The sequence below is a fragment of the Pleuronectes platessa genome, chromosome 14, assembly GCF_947347685.1.
Source record: "Pleuronectes platessa chromosome 14, fPlePla1.1, whole genome shotgun sequence".
Classification (NCBI taxonomy): domain Eukaryota; kingdom Metazoa; phylum Chordata; class Actinopteri; order Pleuronectiformes; family Pleuronectidae; genus Pleuronectes; species Pleuronectes platessa.
Genome location: NC_070639.1, coordinates 5,126,101 through 5,139,923, shown reverse-complemented (window position 1 = coordinate 5,139,923; position 13,823 = coordinate 5,126,101). Strand labels below are relative to the sequence as shown.

General features: G+C 39.4%; 1 protein-coding gene across 1 annotated transcript in view; it reads left to right on the top strand.

The window, feature by feature from the left end:
- The first annotated feature begins 5,247 nt into the window (after positions 1-5,247).
- neb (nebulin) overlaps positions 5,248-13,823 on the top strand; it is a 59,064-nt gene continuing 50,488 nt past the window's right edge. The window contains exons 1-12 of the mRNA XM_053439981.1: positions 5,248-5,317; positions 6,048-6,149; positions 6,463-6,576; positions 9,700-9,744; positions 10,608-10,715; positions 10,944-11,051; positions 11,318-11,422; positions 11,521-11,625; positions 11,765-11,869; positions 12,696-12,800; positions 13,472-13,576; positions 13,659-13,766. Of these exons, the coding sequence (XP_053295956.1) occupies positions 6,484-6,576; positions 9,700-9,744; positions 10,608-10,715; positions 10,944-11,051; positions 11,318-11,422; positions 11,521-11,625; positions 11,765-11,869; positions 12,696-12,800; positions 13,472-13,576; positions 13,659-13,766 (987 nt within the window). The 5' untranslated portion in view covers positions 5,248-5,317; positions 6,048-6,149; positions 6,463-6,483. The remainder of the gene's footprint in view (positions 5,318-6,047; positions 6,150-6,462; positions 6,577-9,699; positions 9,745-10,607; positions 10,716-10,943; positions 11,052-11,317; positions 11,423-11,520; positions 11,626-11,764; positions 11,870-12,695; positions 12,801-13,471; positions 13,577-13,658; positions 13,767-13,823) is intronic.

The following is a 13,823-nucleotide window of genomic DNA, read 5'->3' as shown; positions in this document are numbered from 1 at the left end:
TTGCATTGCATCATGAATGTGTATTTCCTTCAGTTGGTTCCCACGATTGTACTCTTCTTTATGTTGACTTATCTCTTGTGACAATTTTGAGCTACAGCGAGGTTCATGTTTGTAACTGCAGTTATCCTGTTTCTAGTCCTACAGGGGGCAGAATGTGTCACGTGCTTTTCAGTGAGCACGATGAGCAGCTACAGGAGTAGGAAGGACAGAGACAGACAGCAGTAAGTCAGAAGAGTAGGAGAAAAAAAGACCAGGTCCAGAATGTGAGCAGCGCACAGTGAGTGAGTGGGTTAGACAGCAGAATAATGAGGAAAGCATGTAGGGATTTTCACGTGTTCAAAACGTTCAAATGAAAGAACACAAACCATTGCCAAGATTTGTTTGAGAAGTGGCATTTCACACATACCTGATATCTCCACGGCCTTACTTGGTAGGCGGGGCTCCTCAGCTGAAGTTGCTTTTTACAAAATCAGCAAACGGCTCTACAATTATCCAGAATTGTATCATGTATCATCTCCCAAGAAACCACCATTCCACTTTTGACACGTCACATGCTTTGGTCTTGTCATTACACAATTGTTACAGATTGTTATTCTCCTCTGTTTTTACTATCGGTAACGGTTGGTCCCTGAACAGCTTTAAATGTTACCCTACACATTTTATGTATAGTTATTACTAGTCTTAATATAGGCTTAAGTTTATTATCTTTGAGCACTCAGGTCCAGATTGTATTAAAGCATTAATCAGTATGTTTTACTGTAACATTGAACCATAAGAACTCAAACTCAGTGAACTCTGCAGCTCTTCTGGGCTTCTTAAATCCCTTTTAGCTCATAGTTTTGGTTTATAGCACTTGTGCTATAAGTTGATTTAAATGGATAGTTCACTGAAGACTCAAACACTTCAGCAACCCCTCCATCGGTAAAGTTGGTAGTGGATAATGAGTCAATTCAAACTTTTCAGTGAACTATCTCTTTAAGGGCACCAACCTGAACTTTTTTTTACAAAAAGAGCATAAGATGTGTCTGAAAGCTCAAATTTATTTGGTGAACTCTTGCCATCTGTTTAAAGATTGGTCCACATTCAATCCGATGCAGATTTAAACAGGTATGTCCATAATGCAATTTTTCTTAAAGCGAACACAATACCAAACTGGGACTCATGTTTCATATTGACTTTGAACATGCAGACTAGCTACCAGCCAGGTAATATCCATTAGTCATTGTTTCTTGTTTTTTTAATTTCAGGTAGTGCACAAGGTAAGTCAAGCCCAAATAATACCTGGAGACTAACTCGAGGTTGAACAATCCTACTCATGATTGACTAGTTTTCATAGTAGAAATACATAAGAAAACAGGAAGTTGTCTTTTTTTTGTCATGAAAAATATTCACAAAAATATCTTGGAGCCCCCCCTAAATCTCCTTTCGGTAGAAGAGTTTGACACAGGGGTGTCAAACTCCTTTTAGTTATGTGGCCACATACTGCCCACTTTCATCGGAAATGGGCCAGACCAGTACAATCATAGCATAATAGCTTCATACACCCCCGTTTTTTTTTCACCGCCGCCGCCACGCCCCTCCGCCCTGGACGGCGTTTCGTCGCTCAAGGTGGGGGGGCGTGGCGGCGGCGGATACCAACATGAGACCAAGATAACGGGAGTCCGACGGGAGACGGACCTAGGAGTCTGACGCACGCATTAAAGTGAAAGGTGAGGGCCGGCGTGCGCCGGCTGAGGTGGGATTCCAGCCCCCCGGGGTTCCATGCACACCACTGCGTACCCCCTGAACCACTTTGCGTATCCCGTACCCCAGTTTGGGAACCGATGGTCCATGGCAGGAGTCACCAACCTTTTTGAAACTGAGAGCTACTTCAAAGGGACTGAGTAGTACGAAGGGCTACTTGTTTGATACAAACTTCCTGATTAACAAAGTTGCAAAGATCACCTTTTAATAATAATATATGTGAAGAGACTGTCTGATCACGTCAATGTTAATTATTTCTCACAATAATTATTAATGATTTCCACAACAATGATGGAAGGAAACGGATATATTAAAACAGGCAACATTTATTTCTGTTAATTTGTTTCAACTTTGCTTAAATTCAACTTAATTGAAGTACTTTTGGTGAAATTTATCACTACATTCCTCCATCAGTCTGTACTTTTTCAAAATTAGAGAAAAAATTAATTAAATTATAATCACTTTGTTACAGCGATGATGAAGCTCAACGAAAAATAACACATGCATGTGATTGGAGTGTAATGTTTCTAAGTGTCTTCTTAATTTGTTGGGTCTCATACTGTCAGCTGCCAGAGTATTCAGTCCTAAAATCCACACTGGTCTCTCCTCATGTCCTCCTTCATTCACTGTGAACCCAAGAGCAAGACAGGCTTTATCGTACTTTATTTTCAACTTGGTTTTTGGACACTGTGTCTTGTTTGTCCCTGACCGGCTGCTTCACGGGAACGAGCTCTGATCCCACTTTGTTTCTCCCCACCCGCTGCAGAGCCGCGGGTGGCCGACCCCTGATTACGGCGAAAGAACGATTTGTTTACTGTGCGACTGTTCAAGAGATGCCGACGTCAAACATTAGTTCCGCCTCACATTTCCCCCATCCCGGTCGCGCGCCCCACCAGCCCGCGGGCCGGATATTTGACACCCCTGATTAATAGTTCCTCTTCGGCCCTATCTCTTCACCAAACTGGTAAACCACAAATGGTTGAGTGGTGTTTTGTGTAATCCTGCTCACAAATAAACAAGTGAACAGCCTGACAAACAGGGTAAAGATAACCTCTTTAGCTGGAAAGTGATGAAGCACATATTGACTTGATAATCATGATTATTTGAAATAGGGAGCATTTAATATCCATTTAACACCAATCCAAAGTGCAAGATAGGAAACCTGAGTGTGTGGATTATGTCAGGCACGATTATCCCCTCAAATAGAGTAAACTTGTCTTTTCCTTTGATGTACTGTTTTTACAAATCTAAAGTTCTATGCGAATCATCATATCTATCCAAAGTCTTCTATAAAACCATGAATTATTATCATTTGATTATTCAAATAGAGACCAGCTCTTGCTTATCAACATAGACCAATCCAAGACGTCACTTGCTTCTTGTAGAGCTAGAAAGGTCAGGGCAGACGTGTGTCATTTTGTGACAGAGTGAACAGGGGTTCACTTTAAGCCTTTTACCTCACTAGATTTCATTGTTTTTGTGATGGTGGGCTAAAATTGACTGTTGGCAGTGTTCATGTTGTGGTTGTCTTTCCACCAGCTGTTAAGTTCTAGTCTCAATGGTCATCAGTCATTTTTTCCATTGACTAAGCATCATGTAGCCCCCTCCCTGGATACCCTTGGCCTTGGGAGGTCATTATTTTGTCTGTTAGAATCATTAAAAGTCTTTGATAGCTTGTCACTTAAGAAACTATCTCTCCATAGCCTGAAAAATCCATTCGAACTACTTTTAATATTGTACTCTTCGATACAACGGCGGTAAATCAACTTTACTTGCAACATAGAAAGCCTCTCTGTTGCTCAGGCCACACAACAAACCATTAATAATGTTCAAAGGGACTACTCAGTAGAAAATAGTTCAGATGAAAACCGCTGACTTTAAGGTCTGGATAATCATTTTTAATTATTAGACATAGATTATTTAAGAATGTTTTGCTGTTAGACTTTTTTTTTCCGATGCTGCTGCCACAAACCAAATATCCCTAAAACCCCAAAAGGTTCAAGATGAATAATTCAAATCTTGAACACATCAAATTATAACTGTAAGGTCACCCTGTGTCTCTGCCTTGTTGTACTGTGTAAACACGATGATGAAGAGGGGGTCAGTATTTTTCCATCCTGGAAAAGTCAGAGTTACATTTTTGTAAATATATTAAAATGTTGTCATTGACAAACAAATGTTGTTATATCTGTAGGGCTAGATATCCATTTGAAAAATTTTGCAGCATGTGGTATTTCAGGTTAATTTAGAATTTACCACATGACTACCTCTTCAGTCTTACAGATTAGATGAGATCAGAACTGCAGTGATGTTAATGAAGACTCAGTGACAGTCATCCAGGCCCTCACAGAACAGACGGCCACTTTGCAGAGGGTGAGACAGAGAGACATTCAGCTGCTGCTGTCTGTCATGGTCCCCGGACAGCACTCGGCCTCTGGCAGAAAGAGTGAGAGTAAAGATATGACACACCAGAGAAATAGAGGCACATGATTCTAAGTGAGGAAACGTACATATGTTTAATTTTTCATTGTTTCAGTTCAAGTCCTGTGTCACCTATCTACGTGCTCAAAGTTGATGCTATTTGCATCTTAGTCCTAAACCGTGTGAACCCAATTGACTGCTTGATGTTATCTGGAAATACTTTTTAATGCGCCATCACTTATTCTGTGAGAGGTAACATGGAATTTATCTCATCTAATTTATGACATGAAGTCAACATATATTTAGGATAGCATCTACAGCTTTCCTCCAGGTAGCAGTAGAAGTGTTTAATGGTTTTGTTAACATGCAAGGGATGGAAGAATAAATTCAATTGTTGTACTTGTAAACTGTGAAACTCAAAACTGTAGAGTACATTAGTGCCTCTGTCCAAAGTGTATCAGTTATCCTCAATCTTCATTCCAAACGAATGTCAAGACTTGCCCAGGTTGGCTTAGTATTCATTCACTGTCACTTTCCATAATCTGAGGAGCATTGGTGAATCATAAGAATTCAATTTGACTGTCACAGTCATGATTTAGATATTGTGTTTCCTAATTATTGGGGCATATACTCATTTCTGTCTCGCAGATCTTGTGTTTGCTGTTGACCTGATTCTTGACAGGAGCAATGCAGCTCAGGGTTAGCTAACAGATGACCTCAACAGATCTGGCACTCGGATCCTAGCCAGGCCTTCAGCTAACCCTCACAAACTCAAACTTGTATTCTAACCTGATGTAAGGTAGCATACCTCCAAACATATCATGACCACCGGCATATACCCATTGGCACAGGGTGGTACTGTTGCAGTTGGGGGTTTGCTTTTGTTTTCTTGAGGCCCCCACCACGCGTGCCCCACTGCCTTCCCAATAACTGTACCGCTGATGCATTAGCCACGACAGGTGCTCTTTTCTGAAAGGATCACTACGGTATATTTAGATTTTGAAACTTGAGAGTGCCGCCCTGTGATTGGCTGCGTCGGCCACATGATAACCTGGGTAGAGACCGCAGCTGTGTGCTGTCGCCCTCCGTTTCTCTGGAGGGAAGCTGGGGAAGCTTTGGCGACTTGGGAGACCATTAAACTTAAAATTTACTGGTAAGCACAGAAAAGGAGAAAAAACACGAACAAATACACCTTTTCTTCACCCTGCATGGCTTTCCGTCTGCTTGGACTTCCATCACTTCCATCTTCTGCTGCCCTCTGGATTCAGCAGGATGACCAATAGCGGGATAAGGACTGTGAAGGCTCTGCTGCACGTTGAAGGAGTAACCAGTAATTCAGAACTGCAAGGCGGAAGCAAGATCAGACCAGGCCTACCTTTGGATATATCTGACATGACAGCGGCAGCCCGGCCTTACTGTTGTCTTTTCAAAATCTCAGCACCATCCTTTTTATTCTGACCCTCTTCTTCAGCTTCTCCACTTGTTTTTTCTTGTTTTTATGGAGAAACTTATATATTCATTTAAAGAGAGGGTAATCGAGTGCTAAAAAAAGGTAGTTAGTGTGCCATCCTATATTTAACCTGCAGCCTCAGAAGGCATTGCATCTCCATTTGCTAAACAGAGTCAGCCAATCAGGCTGTGGCATTGGCTTACATGTCAAATAGCTGAAGCACTGTTGGGCAGCTGTCGCCAACCTTCAGCTCCAAGGCAAAGTTCTCTGAGCTGTGTTGTGGCAATTGAAAGAGGAGGTGCCGGCTGTCGCAGATTCAAAGGCAGAGGCCTGTTATAATGCCATCAGTGTCTCACCTTCCTAATCTTCCCTTCTCCCTTTGTAGTTTCTAATCAACACTTGTGTTTCACATATCTTTTATTACTTTGTTTAGGATTCGGGCAAATCACAAAGTCGGGACTATCAGTTTGAGACCCTAGTGGAGGTCAAGTGAGGCTTCCTTACTGTCAGGAAATACTGCGGGAATCTTTTACTGGTATGGCATGCTTATTGGTTATACATCAGTGTGTTTGTGTTATACTTTTTATAGCCTATATTTGCTATTTATTATTTCTCTTTGATTTCAATGGGGAATTTTTATCAGCTTCCTAAACTATCTCAGGGTCAGTTGTCTTTTCGTCTCTTATACTGATATATGCAGTTGAAATTTTGAAATTGTATCGAGTGCCATGGGTAGGCCTTTTTAAGTGAACTTCCTCACTAGTTATGTTTTGCATCTTATGAGGCCAACATGTGTTCACTCACAGTTTAAATAAATGCCTCAAAATGTCATTTGTGTTTTTCTGTAGAGCCTCTAAAACCGTCCCAAAATGACGGAGGTTGTGGAGGAATATGAGGAATATGAGGAGGAGGAGGAGGTGGAGGAATATGAGGAGGAATATGAGGAGGAGATTGTAGAGGAGGTAAGTGGACTTCTCACTGGATATTGTACATTAAATGTGAAATGCAAGACTACTGTACTTTTATTGGTATATTTAGTTTCGTTGTCTCCAGCCTTAATATGATAAAAACACGAGATATTAGTTTATTTGAAGAAGTAGATTGAATTTAGTTACTGGAGCTCGAGGTACAGATCTAGTACGACTGAGTTCCAGTATATAACTATGAATAGTTAAGTTAGTGACGATACCCATTCCAGTCAGCAGATTGTGGAACCAGTCATTCGTGTCTGCTGGTGGATCCTGTTTCAGGCAGACACTTTTTGATGGTCTGGTCACCAACTATATATAAAAACAATTTCAAATTGAAGATAGAATATTTTACCAGTATCCTTATAAAAGTGCAGATACATATAGCTCTTGGCCTTATAAAAGACAGCCACTCAATAATGTTGTTAATGCTGTCTTGTGACGTAATCAATACCAAGCTGTCAGTTGCATACTCTTATATACAATTTGGACATATGCCAATTTCAGGACGTTAGCATATTTTTGCCTGAAGTGATCTGTAGACCCAACTATCAAATGATTTTGTATTCATCCCCCCATCTCCAGGATGTCCTTTATGCTGTATTTTGCCTCCATTGTTGTGTATAAACTATTGTAAGGTCTCCTTGTCAGTGTCCAATGGAAGAGTGAAAACAGAAGGCTAACAGTTTAATCCCTTATTTCCTGGTGAAATAGGATTAAGGCTAGCCTCGTATTTGTCCATACTTATCATTGCTCATATCTTATAGGGGAGTCTGAATGATTTTATTAACATATATAACCATCAATCAGTTATTATTTAACTCCCATATAACATATCAGCTGTCTCAAATAGATTTACCATCTTTACTGCAAAGATGTAAATCATCTGGGAGGCGGGTGGTCGATCGATGCCCATAGAAACAATACACTCTGGTTTCACTACCACTTTCATCTACACTGTGGAGAAATGTTGCATTTTTCTGAGTAAATTGTTTGACGGCTTCTTATTTAATCTACAGAATGGGGAGAAACATAATGCAGTTCAGCTCAGATAAAGTTGAGAACAAAACCTTGTTAAAAATGATTGTAGTCTATTTATTTATACTTTTTAGTTTTTCTTAAATTTCTATAAATAATGATCTATATCGTAAGTCATAATGTAAGTGTTTTCTTCATATTAACTTAAAAAATGACTTGCTTAATGTCCTCAGGTCATTAAGGGGTGGAGTGTTGAGTTCTCTGTCTGGCATTCAGTCAGATTTAGAAGTGGACATCTATGGCACATTGGCAAAGGGATGGAGTGGTGGGAGAAGTAAAGAGAGAGAGGGGCAAGTGAGATGAGGCACTGTGCTGTAAATCACACTCTGAGTGACCCAGTGCAAGAAATTTGCCTAGGAGGGGAGTATGCATTGAAAAAAGTTAACCAGAATTAGATAGAGATTGTTTTTGAATTATTTTCTAGGCAGGTGTAACAAAATCAGTATTTAACCCCACTATGGTTCTCTCCTGTCTGATAGGTTCAGATAATGTAGCCTCTTACAAATGTTGATTCAAATGATTGAGATGTTCTTTCTCTCAGCTCTGGTGTTTCTTAGATTTGTGGTTGATTTAATTGAATGGAATATTGGTTAACTCCGACAGTCACCTGGCTCGTGATCGTTTACCTCATCGTGACTGTAGATGTTTCACCGTGATATGGCCCAAGCGGAGGGAAGTGTATTTCAGACAGGCTGAAAGTTAGACGTGCTATTCATGGAGTAGTCCGTTATGGAATACTGTTGGTCACTGAAGCCTGAGGTGCTTGATTAGAAAAGCACATTTTCTTGTGCTTAAAAAAAAAAAAAATGTTCTCTCTTATTTTAGGAAGTATTTGACCATAAAGATATTGTTATTAATATTTTGGGATATCTAACTTTACAGTTTCTCCCTCTGTTCTAGTAAAAAGAAGGTGAATGCAAGTTTAAACTGTCATTTTTGCATGAGCCTGCTCACAGTCAAACAAACTAGATGTTGACTTTAATTTGGATCGCTAAAAAATGCACACACATCAAGATTCTCTAAGATTATTTGAGAAATCAAAAAAGTAAAAGGAGTCCTATCTTGCAATGTTAAATGAAGGGAAGGACATGCTCCATCTCCCACCTGAAGTGGATCCACAGCTAAACTCAATGGATTCTTCCCTGACCCACACTGCTTCCTTCCACCAAATGTTGTGGTAATCGCTCATGTTGTGTAATCTTGCTCAGTAGCCGACAGATAAAAAAACAAACGCTGAGGAAGAAAGTTAACAAATTCTTACAAGAAACAGTAAAATTTTTACTCAGCATAATCCACAGAAATAACTAAATTGTTCTGTGAATCATTCATCACCAAGGAAAATACATCAATTTTGTGACTATCACCAATAAAGTTGTATTCAGCTCCATTGCATTGAAGTGAAGGCAGACAACTGAGACACGTCAGTTAAAATGTGTTGAAACAAACCTAAACTGTCTGCATGATGAGATATCCTAGAGAAAATATATTTTTTGTCATTCAGATTAAACCCAAGAGCTGTGGTTGAACAGGCGTAGAGATTATGAAGCTGTTTCATCAGGTTATGTATTGCTGTGGGCTGCAGCAAGCGATAACAGGAACAATGGGCTATGAAACCTCTAATAAGAATAGAACTACTGTCATGTGAGTGTGTGGTGTTTATAGACTTGATCAGGGGATCAGAGATCTCAGGCTATTAATGTTTCTCTTTCCTCTGTAGAATACAGTCTTCATTAGACTATAGTTATAATTACAGAATACCCTCTCTAAGGATTTTACCTTTGTTTCAGGGAGATCATGGAGAATGAACAACGTATTTTACAGTTTAGAACAAAGTCCCAGATGACAATGCTTTTGTTCAGTTGATACGGCTTGAGGAGATTAGACAGTAGTAAACAGTTACTAATTTGACAGTATAAAGTGAGTACTTGCTATAGCGGAATTGTCAATTGTAGAAAGAGCGCCAGAGCTGTGGAAATATCACCCTCAATCCAATAGAAATACTGTGATGTTTCTCCCGATACTTGTTGTGGCCGTTTTGAAACCCCAGAGTGTGTCCTGTATTTGTAGTTTGTTGGGCAGACAACAACATCGACTGTGACTGAGCACAGCACTCAGTTGCTACAGGTAAAGCACCTCCTCCCAAGGAACAGTTAAAAATGTGCAGGATACCGTCTCTTGCCTTGATAAATGGTGCATCCCATCTTTGACTGCATGCCTATTTTATTCATGGGAAGGCATTGTGTCTTTTTCCATGGAGCTTTTTGCATTAAAGCATTTCAATTTAAGGCATTTAAAATTAGAATTATGTAAAAAAAACTCTGCATGGATCTTTAACTTTTTTTAGCAATTTAGAACTGACTTTTGTATCCATATTTCAACGTGACCACCAAGAAGAAATACCAGCTTTTTGGGTAGTTAATGGCTTCTTCCAGTTTTGTTTACTGTGGCTACGCTTCTCTGTTTACTGTAACACTCGTGAATAAATGTTGCTCAACCTAACATTGCATGCAGCACAATAGTATATTAGATAGTGTAGGTTAAACTTTATATGGAGCTCTCTCTCTGTCTTGGCTTGTTTTTATCTGTTCTTCAGTCTTCATCCTTCATCTGGCATTACATTTGTCCACAATAAAGTATAATTATCATTGACTTGTATATAGATTATGCTTTATTCATATCCCTCTTTTATCTCTTGAATCGAGTAAGTTGAAAGTGAATAAATAGAGTACTATATAAACTGCTGGCTCACACAAATTGATATACATTTTGTAAGTTTTAGCTTCCCGTTGACAGTGTCAGAAAGTTTCATCAGTTACAATATTGCTTAGGTAATTAGTTCAGTTAAATGCTCAATGAGTCCTTGCGTGTGTCTTATATGGCTGCCTTGTTGTCAGTGAATGTCTTTTATGTCCTAGCCAATGTGTTTTGAGAAACCACCTAGACCTTTTTTTAGTTGGATGATTAATTGTTGTCCTGTTCTGCTCCAGTCTGGCTTGCCCAGCAGGAAAGTCAGGAAGAAGGTCAAGGTGGATACTTCCAAGTTCATGACTCCGTACCTGGCACACAGCCAGAAGATGCTGGAGCAGTACAGCCACGTAAGAATCAAGATCGAGTTCTGGGCCACATTCAGAGGGCAACGATTGTCTGCTTTAACAAAGTATAAATCTCTAGAAATACAAAAAAATCTGATAATCCCTTTTCATCTTACAATCCATATTTTGTGATTTACTGTTTTTAAATATTACTCTTTCTTCATATACTGTATTTTAATGGCTGCAGAGTATAACATGACTATTGTGCTCAAATCAATGATTGTTTTACAGAACAAGTACCGGCATGCTTATGACTTGTCCCGAGGTAATCCTCCTTCCATCGTCACTGACTCTCCTGAACTGATTCGCATCAGGAAGGCCCAGGAGCAGCTTAGTGAGGTAACACTGATGCCTGTGGTGATATCATCCCACAAATGCTGTTGTCTAAAGTTCAGGGATGAGAGTTGTAAAGTTATTGTAAAGAAAAACAAAATTGCTTACATTTTGTAAAGTTTCTCAAACAAAGCAATCCTAGAGGACAAATTCATATTGACTTTGGGTACGTAAAGTTATAAAATAGAAGATTATGGTTAAGTGAATTCCTCAAACCTGAGTTTTTCTTGCTCTTGTCAAGAATGATAATACTTTACATGTTTCACCACCAGGTTAAATACCGCATGGAGGGAAATAAGACTCGTACAATTAGTTTGTATGATGGCGAGGCCAGAGAGATTGCCCACGTCAAGCGTGTATCCGAGTTGATCAGCAAGGTGAGTTTCCTGAATTTATAACAACAAACAAAGGTTTACAAATCATTCAATATGTTTTCTGTTTACTGTTTAACTCCAATATTGTTTATCGCTTCTAGGTTCTGTACAGGCAGAAGTGGGATGAGACGAAGGATCGGTACCTGCTTCCTCCTGATGCACCTGAGCTCGTTCTGGCTGTGAAGAATGCTGCCAACTACAGCAAAGTGAGAACGGGCATTCAAGCATTTCAATCTCATATCACTAAAAGAGGATTTAGAATAAATACTCATCTCTTGATTAAACATAAGTATCTGCTTAAATATTTAACACACAGAGTAAATAATTACTTTAAACTGTGTTCAGAAACTCTACACCGAGGACTGGGACGCAGACAAGACCATGTTCTACCCGTACAGTGACAGCCCAGAGCTGCGCAGGGTTGCCAAGGCTCAGGAGGTCCTCAGTGATGTAAGTTGAATTTACTCTCAACAGCAGTAAATAAAAGTACATATTTCCATACATTAATATTTAAAATCTATATGTGGTTAAATATTTAGACACAATATAAATTTGTGACCATAATAGGTTTGCTTTTATTCTGTGCCTGCTCCCACTTCAATATCTCTGATTGACTAGGCCATAGAGATCAATGATGCAAATCAATGATGGAATTAAATTGCAGTGTTTACTCGCTGACCACAGACGTTCTAATCTCTAAGCAGTTTTCAATAGCCCTTCAATATGTATACTATATTTGAACGCTCTTTTTCATTTTAATAAATTGCAAAATCCAAGATACAAAGTTGTGCCACCAAGGAATTTTTTCTGTGAGTGTGATTTTTCTCTATATGTACAGTTTCAGACCAATGTTAATTATCTGACACATGGTTTATTCCATACAAATTAAGTTGACAGTTGTCTTTGATTGCTGTGAGACAATTCTTATTGTGTTTGTGTCTTACTTTTCAATTCATCAGTTCATGTCTACCGTTGACCTGGCCATCAATCACACAGGCTAGCACATTTCTCCTGCCATGTATTCTTTTGTTTTCAGGGTCCATTTGTCAGTGCTGAGTCAAATGTATCATATTAAGCTTTTTCCATTCACAGTACAGGCAATTCAAATGGCCATTTGTGTCCCTCCTCTTTGGACACAATTATTTGTAACCTTTTTTTTGCTGATGTAGTGAAGTCACCATTCAATGCAGATGCGATTTGTGCTCTAAGGTCAGCTATTGATGTTGAAGAATTACACACCTCAGTATATTTTACCTCAGGCCATCTCCTCCCACAGATTCATTACAAGAAGGGTCACGATCAGCGCAAGGCCAAGTATACCTCCCTGGCTGATCCTCCTGAAATGGAGCTGGCCAGGAGAGTGGACCGTCAGCGCAGTGATGTAAGCAGAACAATCTATTAACTGTCTCTCACACACCGTGTTTATGTGAAAAACAATTATAACAAACACAAGAAGATAGAGGTATAGAAAGGAATGAATTTAGCCTCTTTTTAATATTGAGTCCACTGAGCTATACTCACACAAGTTAAGAAATATTCAGTACAACATCTTATCATACATAGTTTTCACACACTCAATAAATTATCAATAGTATGCACACAATTACGTTTAACATAGACAGTGTGTAATAGGTGTGGAAATTGTGGGTATTTTTGGGGCTGCAGTTGTATGGGTCCCCACAGTGGACTTTACAGATTATCTGCTGCATTTTGGGGGTTAGCTCAGTTGAAGGCAAGTCATCACAACATCAGATAGACACCAGCGAGTAATACATCTTAATGATTCAATGACGACTAAAACATGTTTGAGTGCACCAACATGGAAACATGGCCTTCAGAGACCAACCAACCCCAAGTCACTGTTAGGGATAACTGACCATCTGCTCTCTGATATTACTGACCACACTAAGCTGGAAAAGTGTTTTATTATTTTTTATTGAACCTATGGAGATATCTAATACAACAGCATTATCAATTTAACCCCACACAGTAATCCACAGTAAATTCTTCAAAATACATATTCTAATGTTGATTGTTATTTCTTTTTTTCAGCTCAAGTACAAGGAAGATTACAACAAAAATGTGAAGGGTCAATGGTGTGAGACTCCCTACTTCGACGTGGCCACTGCCAGGGTGGCGATGGACAACTTTAGCAATGTGACAGCTTGCTATTTTTTAAAGTTAACAAGTATTTTCTCATTTTATTCAGATTCTAACTCTCAATCTCATTTCTTTACAGAGAAAATACACGCAACAATATGAGGATAAAAAAGACCAAATTTATTTCATGCAAACGGACACGCCGGTATACGACACAAACAAGAAGGCTCGCATTGCTGCTAGTGAGGTAGATCCACACACACACACACACACACCCACACAGACACACCCACACAGACACACA